The following is a 19,308-nucleotide window of genomic DNA, read 5'->3' as shown; positions in this document are numbered from 1 at the left end:
ATCCTTGTATTATAAGCCCTACTCCAAAAATAAGCCCTAGTTACAGATTCCCTGGCTCAGCTGATCTGGTCACGTGGGGGTGGTGGTGCAGAAAATAAGACATCCCCTGAAAATAAGCCCTAATGCATCTTTTGGAGCAAAAATTAATATAAGACCCTGTCTTATTTTCGGGGAAACAGGGTGTGTGTACATACATCCATCCATCCATCCATCCATCCATCCATCCATCCATCCATCCATCCATCCATCCATCCATCCATCCATCCATCCATCCATCCATCCATCCATCCATCCATCTATCTACCTACCTGCCTGCCTCCCAGAAGAGGAAGAAGAGGAAGAAGAAGTGGAGGAGGAGGAGGAGGAGTTTGGATTTTTATCCCCCCTTTCTCTCCTGCAGGAGACTCAAAGGGGCTTACAATCTCCTTGCCCTTCCCCCCTCACAACAAACACCCTGTGAGGTGGGTGGAGCTGAGAGAGCTCCGAGAAGCTGTGACTAGCCCAGGGGTAGGGAACCTGCGGCTCTCCAGATGTTCAGGAACTACAATTCCCATCAGCCCCTACCAGCATGGCCAATTGGCCATGCTGACAGAGGCTGATGGGAATTGTAGTTCCTGAACATCTGGAGAGCCGCAGGTTCCCTACCCCTGAACTAGTAAGGTCACCCAGCTGGCGTGTGTGGGAGTGTACAGGCTAATCTGAATTCCCCAGATAAGCCTCCCACAGCTCAGGCGGCAGAGCGGGGAATCAAACCCGGTTCCTCCAGATTAGATACACGAGCTCTTAACCTCCTACGCCACAGCCTGCCTGCCTGCCTGCCTTCTTTCTATCTTCTACCTATCTACCTTCTATCTTCCTTCTACCTTCTACCTTGTGCATCTCTTCTTAGAACATGAAATTAAACATAATTACATTTTAGGTCAACTATATAATAATGAGCCATATTGCCAAGATGTGGATTGTGTTCACATTGTTTGCGTCACTTCCTGTGTGTCGCCAGCCCCCTTCCCCCACCTCTCACCGTCAAGGGCTTCCAAAGCTTCACGGTCCCATCGGAACCAGCTGCGGCCAACATCAATGCTTCTTCCCCTCCTGAAAGGAGAACAAGGAAGACTTTGTGCTGGTAGAAAGCAAGCAAGCAAGAAGAGTTTGGATTTATACCCCACCTTTCTCTCCTGCAAGGACACTCAAGGTGGCTTACCAGCTCCTTTCCCTTCCTCTCCCCACAACAGACACCTTGTGAGGTAGGTGAGGCTGAGAGAACTCTTGAGTGATCTGTGACTAGCTCGAGGTCACCCAGCGGGAATGCCGGAGTGCGGAAACACACCTGGTTCACCAGATAAGCCTCTGCCACTCAGGTGGAGGAGTGGGGAATCAAACCCGGTTCTCCAGATTAGAGCGCACCTGCTCTTAACCACTACACCACGCTGGCTCTCTGAAATTGCCTAGATTTAAGGTGATGCAAAAGCTGCTTGAATGACTGGAGTTCAATGGCTGGCAAACTGAAGATGCCTTTTCTGGTGAACGCGCAGATCTTTACACTGAACACCTTAAGCTGAACTAATCCAGATATTAGCACACTTTGGGATTTGTCCGCAGGACAAATGGGAGCATCAGTATCGGAGCCTACTCCCCTCTCCCAGGCTTCCAAAGCCACACCAGGAAGTCGTTCTTACTTTGATCCTTGAAGCCAGCACAGTGGTTGGCCCGACCCGGGTGAGCCAGGAACCGGGTTTTCTCCACTCCCTGGAGGTCCCAGGCCACCAGCATCCCCTCCCTGTCCACGGAGATCACATGATCACTCTGCCATAACCAAGAGACAGACATGTATGCGACGAGGTTGAACACAAGAGCTGAATTCCGTAAAAGACAATTACCCGACTCATTCCGGCTGCTCTAAGGGTATTTAATGCCAAGGTGTCCCAACAACTTCTCTATGGGGTTTCCCTATGGATCGAAGCCTGGCATATATCCTTGGAGCGAATACAATCTAAATTTTTATATAAGCTTTTTGGGGTCCCCCATTGCATGCCACCCTACGCCATCCCTCTGCCTCAAGGCAGGATTACACCTCTTGGAAACAAAAGCATGAGGTGGGCCACCTTTAAATTTTGGATTAAACTTATGTTTCCTTAACAACCCTAACAGTCTCATTTATTGCACCCTCCACGAACTTCAATCTTCTACCTGGTGGGCTCATATCTTCTACCTCATATCTTCTATCTTCTACCTGAGCCCTCCGGGGGAGGGCGGTATATAAGTGGAATTATAAATAAATAAATAAATAAATATCAAATCAAAGATTTCCTCCCTGGGTCTTTCTTGGGACCAGCTCCTTATGCTTCCTCCTAGCTGAGATACAGCGTTGTATCAAAGGTGGGGCTATTCGATCAGGAACACCAACATCTAGTTAGTAAAGGAAGGAGCTTGTTCTCTCCCCTCCCATTTTAACATCATGCCGGGAAATGCAAGACAGCTGCATGGTTAAACATCTTGTCTGACCCTAAGCTGAGGCTGACTATTGACCAGAGCGAGAACCAACACATTTGCACTAAGCTTTTCCCCAGAGGGATTCACGGCCCCTTCACAGCAAAAGCGGAGCTGTGAATGCTGTCAAACCGCTGAGAGGTCATTGGAGCAGAGTTTATTAGTTTGTCCAAAATTTAACGATTTTAGACCAAACCTGTTTTTAGGGGATCCCTTACTGGTCCATCCAAGCCTTTTTAATCTTAAATTGAACTATCTTCTGAATACAGAGAATCCCAAGCAACTGGACATAGTGGCCAAATTCTTGCTCACTATTACGAAATAATTTCCTGGTCTCCTCTTTCGCTCTGATGTATGCATTTTTGAAACAGGAGTACCTGTTTTATCTTGTAAAACTGTATTTGGATTACTTAGCTCTGCTATGTTTTAATGCCTAATAAAGGTCTTTGAACTTGAAATTACCCGACTCACACTAAAAAGTACCAATTAAAGATCTCTTGCAAAAACTTGCTTACTAGCACACTAAATGTCTAGCTCCGGAAACCCATAGGTGGTTCAAGGAGCTGAGAGTTCCACAGGTTCCAGAGTATCAGAGAAAGGGAAGGTGGGGGCACAGAGACCCGGGGTGTGTGTGTGTCTATCTGTTAAAACTGAAACAGCAGAGGCTAAGAGAGTAGAGCAGGGGTGTCAAACTTGCGGCCCTCCAGATGTTCATGAACTACAATTCCCATCAGTCCCTCCAAACCTTAGCATTGGCTATGCTGGCGAATTGATGGTAGAATTATAGTTTATTTACATCTGGAAGGAAACATAATTGTTACACTTATGAAATAGAGGATGTTACAGAAGTGATGGAATGCCTCAGAGTCAATAAACCACAAGCCAGCTCCAAACATCTGAACCATGCCACAAAAACGCAGAAACAACTCTCAGCATCTTCTCTCCCTCCCAAACCTTTGCTTCAGAACCACACGCACACCCCAAAAGCTAAAGCCCATGCAGTGTGTTGTGGGTTTCCCTGGTTGTATGGCCGTGTCCAAGTAGCATTTTCTCCTGACGTTCCGCTTGCATCTGTGGCTGGAATCTTCAGACGATCCTCTCAAGATGCCAGCCACAGATGCAGGCGAAACGTCAGGAGAAAACGCCGCTGGGACACGGCCATACAACCCGGGAAACCCACAACGCACGAGTGATTCCAGCCGTGAAAGCCTTCGATAAAGCCCAAGCAATTTGCTCAACTGCTGCCTGAGGAAGAGGGAAACACTTCCAAGTCCAATGCAGGTGAGGAAAGAATTAAAGATGCATCTTAAAAAACAACAACAAAGTGCTATTTTACCTCAGTTGCAATCCCGCAGATGGGGCTCTGGTGGCCCAGGAACACCCGGAGGCGTTTGCCGGTTTGGGGATCCCAGAGGCAAACGGTGCAGTCGTTGGAACCGGAGAGCTGTTTGGAGAATGGCAAAATCCGGCAGGAAGTTAAAAATGAAGCTGGAAAGGCGGATGAGCACTGCGAACAGCTGTGGCCCCTCCTCACCTCCTCGGAAAGAGTCCAGGAGTGGGAATTTTTAAGCAACCGAGCAGTCGGACTTATTGCTAAGCTCCTGTCCGTAAATTGCGGCTGTTGCTTAAAACAACAGGCAGGGTTGCCAAAGAAGGGCAGGGTGTAGAAGAGTCACGGGCATCATTTTGAAAGGATTTAGCTGGCTCGATTCAACGGGAGCTATCCCAGCTGTGGCGCCTGAGCACCGAGGAACAGGTAGGTGAGGAAGTGGTGATTCTACCTGCTGGGCCAGGCCGTGAGATTGGTTGGTCCCTCCCATTTCTGGGATTCTCCACCCCCCTCACACACAATGGCCCACCAACAGGGAAAGCACAATAACCCAAACACACCAGCATGGGACCGGTCCAAGCACAGGTGGTGATCCAGTCTTGGTGGCTGAACGGGAGGGAGCGCCAGATGGAGGGGCTCTTCTGGGAGGGGTCCCTTACATCCCAGAGAAACAAGGCCTGAGAATAGAGCAGAAACACTTTGCATTATTGCCTTGATGGTTCTTATTATTATTCACTTTGGAGTTCAACAAGAAGGATAGGCGCAACATGAAATAGACATCATGACAATTGGTTTCTCACTTCCCATCTCTCAGTGTGAGAGTAGTCCAAGGTCACCCTGGAGAAGCAGGGATTTGAACCCACGACTCTCCGCTCCAAGTCTGGCACTCTAATCATTCCTGGCTCTTACATCAGAGAACCTGAAAACCCCCATTATTTCTTAGGCAAAGCAACAGTCTCTTGTACGCTGCCAAGGATAGCAGTTTTTTCACATCTCCTTTCCCTCCCCCCACCCAACCACAAACATCCTGTGAGGTGAGTGGGGCTGAGAGAGCTCCAAAGAACTGTGACTAGCCCAAGGTCACCCAGCTGGCATGTGTTGGAGTGCACAAGCTAATCTGATTCACCAGATAAGCCTCTACAGCTCCAGTGGCAGAGCGGGGAATCCAACCCAGTTCTCCAGATTAGCGTGCACCTGCTCTTAACCACTACACCACGGCGGCTCTAAACCCCCCAGGCAGTGTTACAGCCTTACCCGGTCTTTGCCTCCGGTGGCAAGATAGCAGCCGTCAAGGCTGAAAGCGCAACATGTAACTCCGGCCGTGTGGCCCTGCAGCGTAGCGAGCGGGGAGATGCTGGCGTCTGCTGCGGGGCCAGGTCTCAGGGTCTCCGTGCGCCACAGCCGGATGGTGAAATCCTCTGGAAGAGGGAAAAGAGGAGGAGGAGAAGAAAAGTTTAGATTTATACCCCCCTTTCTTTCCTGTAAGGAGACTCAAAGGGGCTTACCATCTCCTTTCCCTCCCTTCCCTCTCCCCCAGCAACAAATACCCTGTGAGGTGGGCAGGGCTAAGAGAGCTCCGAAGAACTGTGACTAGTCACCCAGCTGGCATGTGTTGGAGTGCACAAGCTAATCTGGTTCACCAGATAAGCCTCCACAGCTCAAGTGGCAGAGCGGGGAACTAAACCCGGTTCTCCAGATTAGAGTGCACCTGTTCTTAACCATGTCACCAGCATGTCACCTTTCCCTACTCAAGAGCAGGAGCCACAAGTAGCAGGAACCCCAGCCTGTGATACTCAGAGGTCACATGCCACAGTCTCTTAGTAACCATTAGCCAATACTTTTTGACAAGAGAGGTTTTGGGACCACATTCGCCTAATTGACACCCGTGGACCACAGCTCTTCTTGCTCCGAGTAAATTCCTGCCTTTTACTAATACATTGGTTGACAAAGATAAAAGGGAAGGTGTTTTTAAATAAGGCAAGAGGTACACCTGGTTAGTCCCACTCCTTCTGGTACTTGCTGCTTCTGACTGAGGTCCCCAGAAGAGGCACTACCTGGACACCACCCCACACACCCCCAAGAACTTTCTGAGCTCGTCTGAGTCACCTGAAGTCGATGCCATCAAACCCTTGGAGACGGCAAGGCCTGTCACAGCTCCGTCGTGGCCCTGAAGCTTGCGAAGGCATAAGGGAGAAAGGTCTGAGGTGTTCCAGATGCACAGGGAGCCGTCGTTGATGCCCCCAACCAGAAGGCAGTTGTCCAGCCAAGCAAGGCTGCAGACGGCCACCCCATTCGCTCTGCAGTGAGTCGGGCCGACGCTAGATCCTGCAAGAGAGAGACAAGCCACGTGGTAGAAAATCTCACCGCTTTAAACACCAGTTCTCCAGGGAGGTATGCCATACATACTTCAATGCCAGGGGCGTAACGCCCAGGGGGACATATGGGGACAAATATCCCTGGGTTGCAGACATTTAGTCACATGGGGGGTGGAAAATTGCCCCACACCCTTCCTCCTTCCCCCCGGGTCCATACACTGACTTCAAGACCTGGTGCAAAAAAACCATTGTTTGGTCGTGGGGGGGGGGGAAGGCGGCCGCCCTTACCCGGGGGGGGGGGGGGGCACTCAAGATTTTGCACCAGGCTACATTTCCCCTAGATCAGTGATGGTGAACCTATGGCACGGGTGCCAGAGGTGGCACTCAGAGCCCTCTCTGTGGGCACGCACACACAGAGTTCGTCACGTGGGGGGCAGAAAATCACCCCCCACACACACACACACACATCTAGGCTGGCCTGGGCCACTGAGCATGACGTGCGCACACCGCGGTAAGCAGGGAGGACTCGGCTGGCGGGCCTGGTGCCTGTGCTCCAGGTGGCTGCTGCCCGAGGGGGAGGGTGCAGAGGAGGCAGAGATGCTAGAGAGGCACAGAGCAGTGTACGCGGGACTTCCTGGAGGCTAGAGCAGGCTGGCCTCTGCTCGAGCGGGTGGGGCGGAGGAAGAGGGAGCCAACCGGTTTTTTCTAAACTAAAACCTCAGCATTCAGGTTACATTGCCGGGTTGGCACTTTGCGATAAATAAGTGGGGTTTGGGTTGCAATTTGGGCACTCGGTCTCAAAAAGGTTCGCCATCACTGCCCTAGATACACCTCTGTTCAGTGCCCTCAAGTCCCAAATGACCTATGGCAACCCGGGCAAAGGGCTTTCAACCCAAGTGAGAAGGAGGTTTGCCACAGCCTTTCTCTGCAAAGACTTCCTTGGTGGTCTCCCATTCGAGTACTGAACCTGCTTAGCTTTCAAGATCCAAGAAGGCTAGGCTATACCACACCACTCCACATCCCCAAGTGCTCTGCACACCCCACCTTTCCTCCAAAAGTGGCTTCTTGCTCATCACTTACGCCACGGTTGCCGGCAGACCCAGACGTCATCGGAGTGGTGCCCGACAGCCAGCTGGCTGCCGTCAGGACTAGGCGCAGCGCACAGAGCGGCAGAAAGGGCCGAGGACTCTAAGGTGCTCCAGAGTTGTCCCAGGTGGCCTGCCCACAGCTGCACCTGCAATGCAGGGCAGGTGGAATTTGTTAGACCAGATTCGAGCATCACAGAATGATTTCTACTGTCCCAGTCTGTGGTCGACGGCTCCAATACACAACCCTCCACTCTGCCTTCCCCTCAGATCTGCTTAATTACGAAAGAAGAGGGGTGCGGCTTCTTAGACCCATATTTGTGGGGTTATAGCTTTTGGGATTCCGGATTGATCCTCCTTACGATGCATGCTAATCTGTCGATTGGTAAGGGTTGCCAATTGGCATGGAGAAAGAGTCATTTACTAGAAGAAGAGTTTGGATTTATGCCCCAACCTTTCTCTCCTGTAAGGAGTACTAGCAATGGATTAGCAACAACTGCAGAGCTTGGCCAACAAATCCTGCTCGCCAATGAACGTGGCAATTCCATTTGTGCAGGGAAACCCAGCCTACTATATTGCAGCACTTACCAACCCTATATATAGGAGAGCCTACATGCTGGCTAGATTTAACATTATGCCATCCCCGCTCCATAGAGGAAGACTCAAGGGTCTACCAAACGATAAGAGGCTTTGCCCCTGCAGTCCAGGGCAGTCGGACTCCATTGCGCACATTCTCCTCCACTGCCCACTTTACCAGAAACCAAGATCCAGCTTATTATTACAAATCATTGACTCTATGAAAACCCTGACAGAGCTTGATAAAGTAACTATGCTCTTAAACTGTAATGACCTTGACTGTTGTCTCGCAGTGGCAAAGTTTCTGGCTGAGGTTTGCGAACTGAACTTATGATCCAGTGTGAAGTTTTATCTAGTAATTCTAACTGTAATTATATTGTATGTTCTGTATGCCAATAAAGGCTTATTGAAATTGAAATTGTAAGGAGACTCAAGGTGGCTTGTAAGCTCCTTTCCCTTCCTCTCCCCACAACAGACACCTCCCCCTACCTGAGAGAACTGTGACTAGCCCAAGGTCACCCAGCAGGAATGTAGCAGTGCGGAAACACGTCTGGTTCACCAGTTAAGTCTCTGCCACTCAGGTGGAGGAGTGGGGAAATCAAACCCGGTTCTCCAGATTAAAATCCACCTGCTCTTAACCACTACATCACGCTGGCTCTTATTATTATCCTGGTTTGTTCCCTGCCCTTCACAAAATGACCTGCCCCTTCAATGGAGGCTTGATGAGATGTTATTTACCAGGTGATGTTATTGACCTCCATGCCGTGAAACAGTTCCAGTGCCCATTCCCACACATACTAAAGGGCCATCAAGTTGCAATGGGGGCATTCATTGAAAATGCTGGGGGGAAGAATTAGGACTAATAAAAGGAAACACTTCTTCACACAACATGTGATTGGTGTTTGGAATATGCTGCCACAGGAGGTGGTGATGGCCACTAACCTGGATAGCTTTAAAAAGGGCTTGGACAGATTTATGGAGGAGAAGTCGATCTATGGGTACCAATCTTGATCCTCTTTGATCTGAGACTGCAAATGCCTTAGCAGACCAGGTGCTCAGGAGCAGCAGCAGCAGCAGAAGGCCATTGCTTTCACATCCTGCATGTGTGCTCCCGAAGGCACCTGATGGGCCACTGTGAGTAGCAGAATGCTGGACTAGATGGACTCTGGTCTGATCCAGCAGGCTCGTTCTTATGTTCTTATGTTAATGGGCTTTGGGTGACCAGCAGTAGAAGGCTTTTAAGGCACGTGAGAAGCAGAGGTGGTTTGCCATTCTCACCCCCCACCAAATCTTCCTTGGCGGTCTCCCATCCAAGTACCGACCCTGTTTAGCTTCTGAGACCTGAGATTGGGATATACCAGGACTCCCATCCTCCTCCCACAGATTAAGCTTCTATTATTTGGAGTTTGGAGGATACTTCCCTCCAAACAAGCTGGCAATCCTTACACTCCTACATTCCCACTGGGTAACCTTGGGCTAGTCACAATTCTCGCTGAACTCTCTCAGCCCCACCTGCTTCACAAGGTGTCTGTTGTGGAGAGAGAGGAAATAACTTTTGCATTCAGTGGGGAACGGGGAGGCCACTGTTAAGAGCATTGGTTAAGAGCAGGTAAATTCTAATCTGGAGAACCGGGCTTGATTCCCCACTCCTTCACCTGAGTGGCGGAGGCTTATCTGGTGAACCAGATGTGTTTCCACACTCTTTACATTCCTGCTGGGTGACCCTGGGCCAGTCACAGTTCTTTGGAACTCTCTCAGTCCCACCTACCTCACAAGGTGTCTGTTGTGGGGAGAGGAAGGGAAAGGAGCTTGTAAGCCACCTTGAGTCTCCTTACAGGAGAGAAAGGTGGGATATAAATCCAAACTCCTCCTCTTCTTACTAGTGCATCTTGGCCGGCCCATTGAATGAAGAGTTTTCCAAGCAAGCACAGCAAAACACTGGCCCAGAATTAACTCAGGCAATGCATGGTTTTTGGTACTTCTCCCTCTAAGACTCCTGTTTCTTCTCTCAAGAGTCCTATCGACCCAGAACCCGGCCTGTTCACTACAAAACCATGCTTGTACAAAGCGGTACCTTGGTATCTTCGCCTGCTGTGACGAGCGTCCCCCCAGGGAGAAACCGAGCAGCAGCGACGCAGCCAGAGCAAGCTGAAAAGGTGCACAAGGCCACGGCTTCCAGCCACGACCAGAGACAGACGGTTCCAGCCAGAGACCCCGCTGCCAAAATGTTGCCGGCGGAGGAGAAGGAAATGCAACGGACGGAGGCATCGTGGCCTTTCATCTCCTACAGAACAGCATTTGAGTCAAGAAAACAACACAGCTCTATAAACCTTTGGTGAAAATCTCCCGAAAGCTCCGTTTCTGTTGCCCGTGTATTCATGAGCCCCCACAACGCTCCACAACTACCACTAACACCCCGTGTCATTTCTGTTGGATGTAGCGATGTCTAGCTTGCAAAGGAACTGAGGAGAAGACGCAGCAGGTGGCAGACAAATGGTCAGCTAGATGGAGTTGTAAGCAGAGGTGGGGTCCAGCAGGTTCTCACCGGTTCCCGAGAGTAGGTTACTAATTATTTGTGTGTGCCGAGAAGGGGTTACTAATTGGTGATTTTGCCACGTGATTTTTGCCTTAGTTACACCCCTCCTCTCAGCAGTAGCGCGCAGAACTTGAAGCAGTCTAGCAGGAGGTGCACCGGCGTGCGTGGCAGCCTGCGCCTGCGTGCATTCGTTTCCCGCCCAAGGACTGGCGCAGCGGCTGTGTCCTTGCCACAGCCCCGCCCAGGAATGCCCCGCCCCCGGAATGCCCAGCCATGCCCCCGGCGTGCCCCGCCCAGCCCCATTGGTGCTACGCCACAGTTTGAATCCCACCACCATGGGAACCTGTTACTATCCTAGAAGTCGTTCCTTATAAATATTTACCTTTTACCCTCTCTAATCAGCGCGTCAGCCGCTTCTCTGTGTAGTAAAACCCAATAATTTTGAACCTTCCCCTTCCTCACCGAGACCACGCTCATATCGTTGACGTCCAGGACGGTGACCGTTCTATCCCACCCTCCTGTGGCCACCAGCTGACCCACAGGGTGAAAGGTCGCGCAGTTCAAGGGGTGCAAGCAGTCTTGTTCATGTGTCAAATGACCATGGGCAGATTCCCAGAGCTGAAAAATAAATCGGAGACGTACATTATTGCTTCTACTTATTACTAAGGTGCACCTACTTATTACTAAGGAAGGAGAGAGAAAGAAGAAAGAGAGAAAGAGAGAGAGAGAAAGAGAGAGAGAGAGAGAAAGAGAGAGAGAGAGAGAAAGAAAGAGAGAAAGAGAGAAAGAGAGAAAGAGAGAAAGAAAGAAAGAAAGAAAGAAAGAAAGAGAGAGAGAAAGAAAGAGAGAGAGAGAGAGAAAGAAAGAAAGAAAGAAAGAGAGAAAGAAAGAGAGAGAGAGAGAGAGAAAGAAAGAAAGAAAGAAAGAAAGAGAGAAAGAAAGAAAGAGAGAAAGAAAGAAAGAAAGAAAGAAAGAAAGAAAGAAAGAGAGAAAGAAAGAAAGAAAGAGAGAGAGAAAGAAAGAGAGAAAGAAAGAGAGAGAGAGAGAGAAAGAAAGAAAGAAAGAAAGAAAGAAAGAAACAGAGAAAGAAAGAGAGAAAGAAAGAAAGAAAGAAAGAAAGAAAGAAAGAAAGAAAGAAAGAAAGAAAGAAAGAAAGAAAGAAAGAAAGAAAGAAAGAAAGAAAGAAAGAAAGAGAGAAAGAAAGAAAGAAAGAGCTAAATATGGCCAATATGTTCGAGACAGCAAGTTGCCATCTAGCCAACCACCAAATATTTTAGAACAGTGCTTTCTTTATACACGCACTGCTTTCCTTATCTGCTTCACACTTTTACAAACAGGCTGCTGACAGGAAGAAAAGACACCTCTGGGTTTGCAGGGGGCATTCATTGAAAATGCTGGGGGGGGGGGGGGAAGAATTAGGACTAATAAAAGGAAACACTTCTTCATGCAACGTGTGATTGGTGTTTGGAATATGCTGCCACAGGAGGTGGTGATGGCCACTAACCTGGATAGCTTTAAAAGGGGCTTGGACAGATTTATGGAGGAGAAGTCGATCTATGGCTACCAATCTTGATCCTCTTTGATCTGAGATGGCAAATGCCTTAGCAGACCAGGTGCTCGGGAGCAGCAGCAGCAGAAGGCCATTGCTTTCACCTCCTGCAGGTGAGCTCCCAAAGGCACCTGGTGGGCCACTGCGAGTAGCAGAGAGCTGGACTAGATGGACTCTGGTCTGATCCAGCAGGCTCGTTCTTATGTTCTTATGTTCTTATGCACTGGTCTATGAATAAGAAGTTAACAAGAATCTTGTTCGCAGCCGATTGGGCGGCAGATGTACCAACTAACTGACAAGGCCAAATCAAGAAAACGTTACTGTTCTACATTTCTGGTCTGACGGAAACTCTTGCGTTTCAAAGGGAAACTGGCTTACCAAAATTCAGCTTTAAATGCCTGCTAATAACTGGGGGGAAAGATTGTCGATCCCTTTCGCATGCATATATACATGCAGCACTTCCTCTTAAAATTTTGATAGTGATAGCTGACGGAGCTCCACTGGGGCCGACGCCCCCAGAAAACTGGAAGATTCTGCAGCTCCAGAGTGCGGGAAAGGGCGGCTCATACCTTGATGCAGCCGTCCAATGAGACAGTAGCCAACAGTCGGAGGTCCGAATTGACGCAGCAGTCGGTAATTTGGGCCTTGTGAGCATCCGTGCCCATCAGCCTGCAACCAGAATGTGAACATGAAGCCGCACACCGCTAATTTAACACTGCAGCACTAAGCCAGAAGTGGGTGGGCAGTATCAGAAGAATTAACCACCATAGAGGGGTATTTGAGCTGTCATGGTCACTCTGGTTTCTGCCACCTGAGCCCACTCTGCCATTTGGAGTCACGGCCCTTTAGAACTGATTTGAGAACTGTGTTACCAACAGGATTTATGCTCCTTTCTGATAAGATAAAAATGGCTAAGCTTCTAAATAACTCTAATGCTGAAATCTTTGAAGCTGTTGCTATGTTTTTACTCTGTGTACTGCAAGTTGTGCAATAATGACCTTCTTGTTGTAGTTGGAATTCCTGACACACACCGGTTTTATGCCTAATAAAGGATTTGGATTTGGAGTCACGGCCACTGGCACGTGGATTGCTAGTGGCTCCCTGTCGCCAGCATTGGGATACCCAAATCTTGCTGCTCAGTAACCTTCTAGCCCAATCATAGAATCATAGAGTTGGAAGAGTTAGCTTTAAAAGGGCCTTGGATAGCTTTAAAAGGGCCTTGGACAGATTTATGGAGGAGAAGTCGATTTATGGCTACCAATCTTGATCCTCCTTGATCTGAGATTGCAAATGCCTTAACAGACCAGGTGATCGGGAGCAACAGCAGCAGAAGGCCATTGCGTTCACATCCTACATGTGAGCTCCCAAAGGCACCTGGTGGGCCACTGCGAGTAGCAGAGAGCTGGACTAGATGGACTTTGGTCTGATCCAGCTGGCTTGTTCTTATGTTCTTATGTTCTTATGAAGAGACTCCAAAAGCCATCAAGTCCAACCCCCTGCAATGCAGGAACACACAATCCAAGCACTCCTGACAGATAACCATCCAACCTCTCTTTAAAAAAACCTCCAAAGAAGGAGACTCCACCACACTCCGAGGTAGTGAATTCCACTGTCGAACAGCCCTGACTGTCAGGATGTTTTTCCTGATGTTTAGGTAGGTGGAATCTCTTTTCCTTCACCTTGATCCCATTACTCCTGGTCCTAGTCTCTGGAGCAGCAGAAAACAAGCTTGCTCCCTCCCCAACATGACATCCCTTCAAATACCTAAACATAGCTATCCTGTCACCTCGATTTCAATTTCAAATACCTTTAATAGCATATAAATAGTTTAACATTAACATTGCAAGATAACAGCCTTTACAACTTCTGACAAGTTAAAATAACACCATTTAAAAATTTAGCCACCACTTCCAACAGCTCATAGTTGTGGCCGCTTAAAAGATATATAACCTTCTGTTTATCTGTAATGCCTTCACTTCCATACAGGAAGGGGATTATGTGCTTCTTCCTACCTATCTCATAAAAAGGACGATCCAACAGTATATGAGATATTGTTTCCACAGAACCCATGCCACACGGGCATTTCCTTTCTTTATGTGGGATTCCAAGGTGGCGTCCAATGCTAAAGGAGGAAGGCAGGGCATTACACCTAGCTAAGGTGATTGCTCTACGCCACCGGGTCTCAACCAGGAGATAATGGTACCTGTCACCTCTTAACCTTCTCTTCACCAAACTAAACATCTCCAGCTCCCTCTCCTCGTAGGGCATAATTCCAGACCTTTGACCATTTTGGTTGCCCTCCTCTGGACTCGTTGCAGCTTTGTCAATATCCTTCTTGAATCTTTCCTGGGAAGATGGCAGCCATCTTGCATCTACCCACCCCATGCCTGGTCCCTCAACCTTCTAACGTGCCTCAGCTTCGTTGTCACCTTCGATTCTGTCAAGTGGATTTTCTCTGCCGTTCCAAAGACCAACCTGCATCCTTCCCTGATGCTCCAAAGCTCCAAGCGTCCGTTGAAGGATCCGAGGCAGACGGATGTCTCTGACAGGAACACGCAGGCCGAGATTCCATCACAAGCACTCAGCAGGGACTTCAGCTCCTAGATTGGTGGGGACAGAATGGATGTTTAATTTTCCATTGCAAATCAGCCCAAACATCCATCACTCCATCTCCAGCAGTGACTACTGGGAAACACAAAGCTCTGATCCTAAGCAACTCTAGCAAGGGAGTATTTATAAGTGGCACAAATCAAGTCTAGTGGTTAAGAGCGGTGGACTTAAATCTGGAGAACTGGGTTTGATTCCCCACTCCTGCACTTCAACAATAGACTCTTATCTGGCCAACTGGATTTGTTTCTCCGTGTCTCCATTGCTGCTGGGTGACCTTGGGCTAGTCACAGCTTCTCGGAGCTCTCTCAGCCCCACCCACCTCACAGGGTGTTTGTTGTGGGGAGCAGAAGGAAAGGCAATTCTAAGCCACAGAGATTCCTTATGGTACAGAAAAGTGAGGTATAGAATATATAGAGGGGGGGGAAGAATTAGGACTAATAAAAGGAAACGCTTCTTCACGCAACGTGTGATGGGTGTTTGGAAGATGCTGCCACAGGAGGTGGTGATGGCCACTAACCTGGATAGCCTTAAAAAGGGCTTGGACAGATTTATGGAGGAGAAGTTGATCAATGGCTACCAATCTTGATCCTCCTTGATCTCAGATTGCAAATGCCTTAGCAGACCAGGTGCTCAGGAGCAGCAGCAGCAGAAGGCCGTTGCTTTCACCTCCTGCATGTGAGCTCCCAAAGGCACCTGGTGGGCCACTGCGAGTAGCAGAGTGCTGGACTAGATGGACTCTGGTCTGATCCAGCAGGCTAGTTCTTATGTTCTTAAGGCCATTGCTTTCACATCCTGCATGTGAGCTCCCAAAGGCACCTGGTGGGCCACTGCGAGTAGCAGAGTGCTGGACTAGATGGACTCTGGTCTGATCCAGCAGGCTCGTTCTTATGTTCTTATGTTCTTATGCTCAAGAGCAGCAGCAGCAGAAGGCCATTGCTTTCACCTCCTGCATGTGAGCTCCCAAAGGCACCTGGTGGGCCACTGCGAGTAGCAGAGTGCTGGACTAGATGGACTCTGGTCTGATCCAGCAGGCTCGTTCTTATGTTCTTATGTTCTTATTTGTTTCTCCGTTTCTCCATTGCTGCTGGGTGGCCTTCGGCTAGTCACAGTTACCTCAGAGCTCTCTCAGCCCCACTTACCACACAAGGTGTCTGGAGCAGAAGGGAAGGCAATTCTAAGCCACTTAGAGATTCCTCAGGGTAGAGAAAAGTGAGGTATAAAAACAAACTCTTCTTCTTTTACCTGTCCGGTCTCCATGTTCAGGAGGTGGACTGTTCCCTCAGCAGTACCCACCGCACCCAGCCTGCCAGAGGGGGAAACTGAGACGCTAGACGGAGCAGCTGGCAGAGGCAAAACCAGGCTGGCGGACATTGGAGGAAGAAAAATAAAAACCAGGGTCAGGACCCAATTGAAGGAAGGGTGCGTACGAAATGGTCTCCTCGCTCCCGTCCTTGAAAAATTACCTCATGTTCTTTGGGCGCTCCTGGGGTTTGTTAATCCATTTTAGGAAATGTCTCCCGTTTCCTCTGAGCTCAGTCTGGGCTTGTGAACAGAGAGCTGAGGAGTCTGGTTCGTTGGCCGCCTGTTGCAGAAGGAGCGAAGGGTTCTGGGAAAGCAGACCGATGTTCTGTTGCAAGAAGTCCCGGAAAGAGCCCACGGTCTCATCCCGCTCCGAGCCAACAGCAGCCTCTATCGGGGTGAAAATTAGAGGTCAGGGTGGATGGATTTGGTGAGTGGTCTGTCCTGATGAACTAAATTTTACCAAGCTGTTCACTTTAAAGAAGAAATATATTACATCCATGTCCGACATTAGCCCTTATTCCATTTCCCTCAATCCCTGCAATAATTTATCCTTCTGGACCAGCAGAGAGCAGAGACGCCCTTTCTAAAAACAGCCAGAAACAGATTCATTCTGTAGCACAACATGGTGCTTTAAAATGTAATATCAAGAAGAAGAAGAAGAGGAGGAGGAGGAGGAGGATTTTGGATTTATATCCCCCCTTTCTCTCCTGCAGGAGACTCAAAGGGGCTGACAATTTCCTTGACCTTCCCCCCTCACAACAAACACCCTGTGAGGTAGGTGGGGCTGAGAGAGCTCCGAGAAGCTGTGACTAGCCCAAGGTCACCCAGCTGGTGCGTGTGGGAGTGTCCAGGCTAATCTGAATTCCCCAGATAAGCCTCCACAGCTCAGGCAGCAGAGCTGGGAATCAAACCCGGTTCCTCCAGATTAGATACATGAGCTCTTAACCTCCTAGGCCACTGCTGCTCTTAACCTCCTAGGCCACTAGTACTCTTAGTACCTATAAGTTACAAGAAGAGGAAGAGGAAGAAGAGGAAGAAGAGGAAGAAGAGGAAGAGGAAGAAGAAGAAGAGGAAGAAGAAGAAGAAGAAGAAGAAGAAGAAGAAGAAGAAGAAGAAGATGGGGGGGGGGGGTGGGGGGGGGGGGGGGTGGGGGGGGGGGGGGGTGGGGGGGGGGGGGGGTGGGGGGGGGGGGGGGTGGGGGGGGGGGGGGGTGGGGGGGGGGGGGGGTGGGGGGGGGGGGGGGTGGGGGGGGGGGGGGGTGGGGGGGGGGGGGGGTGGGGGGGGGGGGGGGTGGGGGGGGGGGGGGGTGGGGGGGGGGGGGGGTGGGGGGGGGGGGGGGTGGGGGGGGGGGGGGGTGGGGGGGGGGGGGGGTGGGGGGGGGGGGGGGTGGGGGGGGGGGGGGGTGGGGGGGGGGGGGGGTGGGGGGGGGGGGGGGTGGGGGGGGGGGGGGGTGGGGGGGGGGGGGGGTGGGGGGGGGGGGGGGTGGGGGGGGGGGGGGGTGGGGGGGGGGGGGGGTGGGGGGGGGGGGGGGTGGGGGGGGGGGGGGGTGGGGGGGGGGGGGGGTGGGGGGGGGGGGGGGTGGGGGGGGGGGGGGGTGGGGGGGGGGGGGGGTGGGGGGGGGGGGGGGTGGGGGGGGGGGGGGGTGGGGGGGGGGGGGGGTGGGGGGGGGGGGGGGTGGGGGGGGGGGGGGGTGGGGGGGGGGGGGGGTGGGGGGGGGGGGGGGTGGGGGGGGGGGGGGGTGGGGGGGGGGGGGGGTGGGGGGGGGGGGGGGTGGGGGGGGGGGGGGGTGGGGGGGGGGGGGGGTGGGGGGGGGGGGGGGTGGGGGGGGGGGGGGGTGGGGGGGGGGGGGGGTGGGGGGGGGGGGGGGTGGGGGGGGGGGGGGGTGGGGGGGGGGGGGGGTGGGGGGGGGGGGGGGTGGGGGGGGGGGGGGGTGGGGGGGGGGGGGGGTGGGGGGGGGGGGGGGTGGGGGGGGGGGGGGGTGGGGGGGGGGGGGGGTGGGGGGGGGGGGGGGTGGGGGGGGGGGGGGGTGGGGGGGGGGGGGGGTGGGGGGGGGGGGGGGTGGGGGGGGGGGGGGGTGGGGGGGGGGGGGGGTGGGGGGGGGGGGGGGTGGGGGGGGGGGGGGGTGGGGGGGGGGGGGGGTGGGGGGGGGGGGGGGTGGGGGGGGGGGGGGGTGGGGGGGGGGGGGGGTGGGGGGGGGGGGGGGTGGGGGGGGGGGGGGGTGGGGGGGGGGGGGGGTGGGGGGGGGGGGGGGTGGGGGGGGGGGGGGGTGGGGGGGGGGGGGGGTGGGGGGGGGGGGGGGTGGGGGGGGGGGGGGGTGGGGGGGGGGGGGGGTGGGGGGGGGGGGGGGTGGGGGGGGGGGGGGGTGGGGGGGGGGGGGGGTGGGGGGGGGGGGGGGTGGGGGGGGGGGGGGGTGGGGGGGGGGGGGGGTGGGGGGGGGGGGGGGTGGGGGGGGGGGGGGGTGGGGGGGGGGGGGGGTGGGGGGGGGGGGGGGTGGGGGGGGGGGGGGGTGGGGGGGGGGGGGGGTGGGGGGGGGGGGGGGTGGGGGGGGGGGGGGGTGGGGGGGGGGGGGGGTGGGGGGGGGGGGGGGTGGGGGGGGGGGGGGGTGGGGGGGGGGGGGGGTGGGGGGGGGGGGGGGTGGGGGGGGGGGGGGGTGGGGGGGGGGGGGGGTGGGGGGGGGGGGGGGTGGGGGGGGGGGGGGGTGGGGGGGGGGGGGGGTGGGGGGGGGGGGGGGTGGGGGGGGGGGGGGGTGGGGGGGGGGGGGGGTGGGGGGGGGGGGGGGTGGGGGGGGGGGGGGGTGGGGGGGGGGGGGGGTGGGGGGGGGGGGGGGTGGGGGGGGGGGGGGGTGGGGGGGGGGGGGGGTGGGGGGGGGGGGGGGTGGGGGGGGGGGGGGGTGGGGGGGGGGGGGGGTGGGGGGGGGGGGGGGTGGGGGGGGGGGGGGGTGGGGGGGGGGGGGGGTGGGGGGGGGGGGGGGTGGGGGGGGGGGGGGGTGGGGGGGGGGGGGGGTGGGGGGGGGGGGGGGTGGGGGGGGGGGGGGGTGGGGGGGGGGGGGGGTGGGGGGGGGGGGGGGTGGGGGGGGGGGGGGGTGGGGGGGGGGGGGGGTGGGGGGGGGGGGGGGTGGGGGGGGGGGGGGGTGGGGGGGGGGGGGGGTGGGGGGGGGGGGGGGTGGGGGGGGGGGGGGGTGGGGGGGGGGGGGGGTGGGGGGGGGGGGGGGTGGGGGGGGGGGGGGGTGGGGGGGGGGGGGGGTGGGGGGGGGGGGGGGTGGGGGGGGGGGGGGGTGGGGGGGGGGGGGGGTGGGGGGGGGGGGGGGTGGGGGGGGGGGGGGGTGGGGGGGGGGGGGGGTGGGGGGGGGGGGGGGTGGGGGGGGGGGGGGGTGGGGGGGGGGGGGGGTGGGGGGGGGGGGGGGTGGGGGGGGGGGGGGGTGGGGGGGGGGGGGGGTGGGGGGGGGGGGGGGTGGGGGGGGGGGGGGGTGGGGGGGGGGGGGGGTGGGGGGGGGGGGGGGTGGGGGGGGGGGGGGGTGG

General features: G+C 54.7%; 1 protein-coding gene across 1 annotated transcript in view; it reads right to left on the bottom strand.

The window, feature by feature from the left end:
- The window catches only part of TEP1 (telomerase associated protein 1), a 77,601-nt gene that overhangs the window by 8,818 nt on the left and 49,475 nt on the right, over positions 1 to 19,308 (bottom strand). Inside the window, exons 26-38 of the mRNA XM_048516757.1 lie at positions 15,952 to 16,175; positions 15,731 to 15,848; positions 14,354 to 14,478; positions 12,448 to 12,547; positions 10,792 to 10,947; positions 9,868 to 10,077; positions 7,213 to 7,366; positions 5,924 to 6,142; positions 5,072 to 5,235; positions 4,378 to 4,494; positions 3,824 to 3,931; positions 1,677 to 1,803; positions 1,022 to 1,089 (exon numbers count right to left, since the gene is read on the bottom strand). Coding sequence (XP_048372714.1) covers positions 1,022 to 1,089; positions 1,677 to 1,803; positions 3,824 to 3,931; positions 4,378 to 4,494; positions 5,072 to 5,235; positions 5,924 to 6,142; positions 7,213 to 7,366; positions 9,868 to 10,077; positions 10,792 to 10,947; positions 12,448 to 12,547; positions 14,354 to 14,478; positions 15,731 to 15,848; positions 15,952 to 16,175 — 1,890 coding nt within the window. The remainder of the gene's footprint in view (positions 1 to 1,021; positions 1,090 to 1,676; positions 1,804 to 3,823; positions 3,932 to 4,377; positions 4,495 to 5,071; positions 5,236 to 5,923; positions 6,143 to 7,212; positions 7,367 to 9,867; positions 10,078 to 10,791; positions 10,948 to 12,447; positions 12,548 to 14,353; positions 14,479 to 15,730; positions 15,849 to 15,951; positions 16,176 to 19,308) is intronic.

Source organism: Sphaerodactylus townsendi, linkage group LG15 (genome assembly GCF_021028975.2).
Source record: "Sphaerodactylus townsendi isolate TG3544 linkage group LG15, MPM_Stown_v2.3, whole genome shotgun sequence".
Classification (NCBI taxonomy): domain Eukaryota; kingdom Metazoa; phylum Chordata; class Lepidosauria; order Squamata; family Sphaerodactylidae; genus Sphaerodactylus; species Sphaerodactylus townsendi.
Note: the sequence above shows the minus strand (reverse complement) of the source record. Positions and strands in the feature narration are given on the sequence as shown.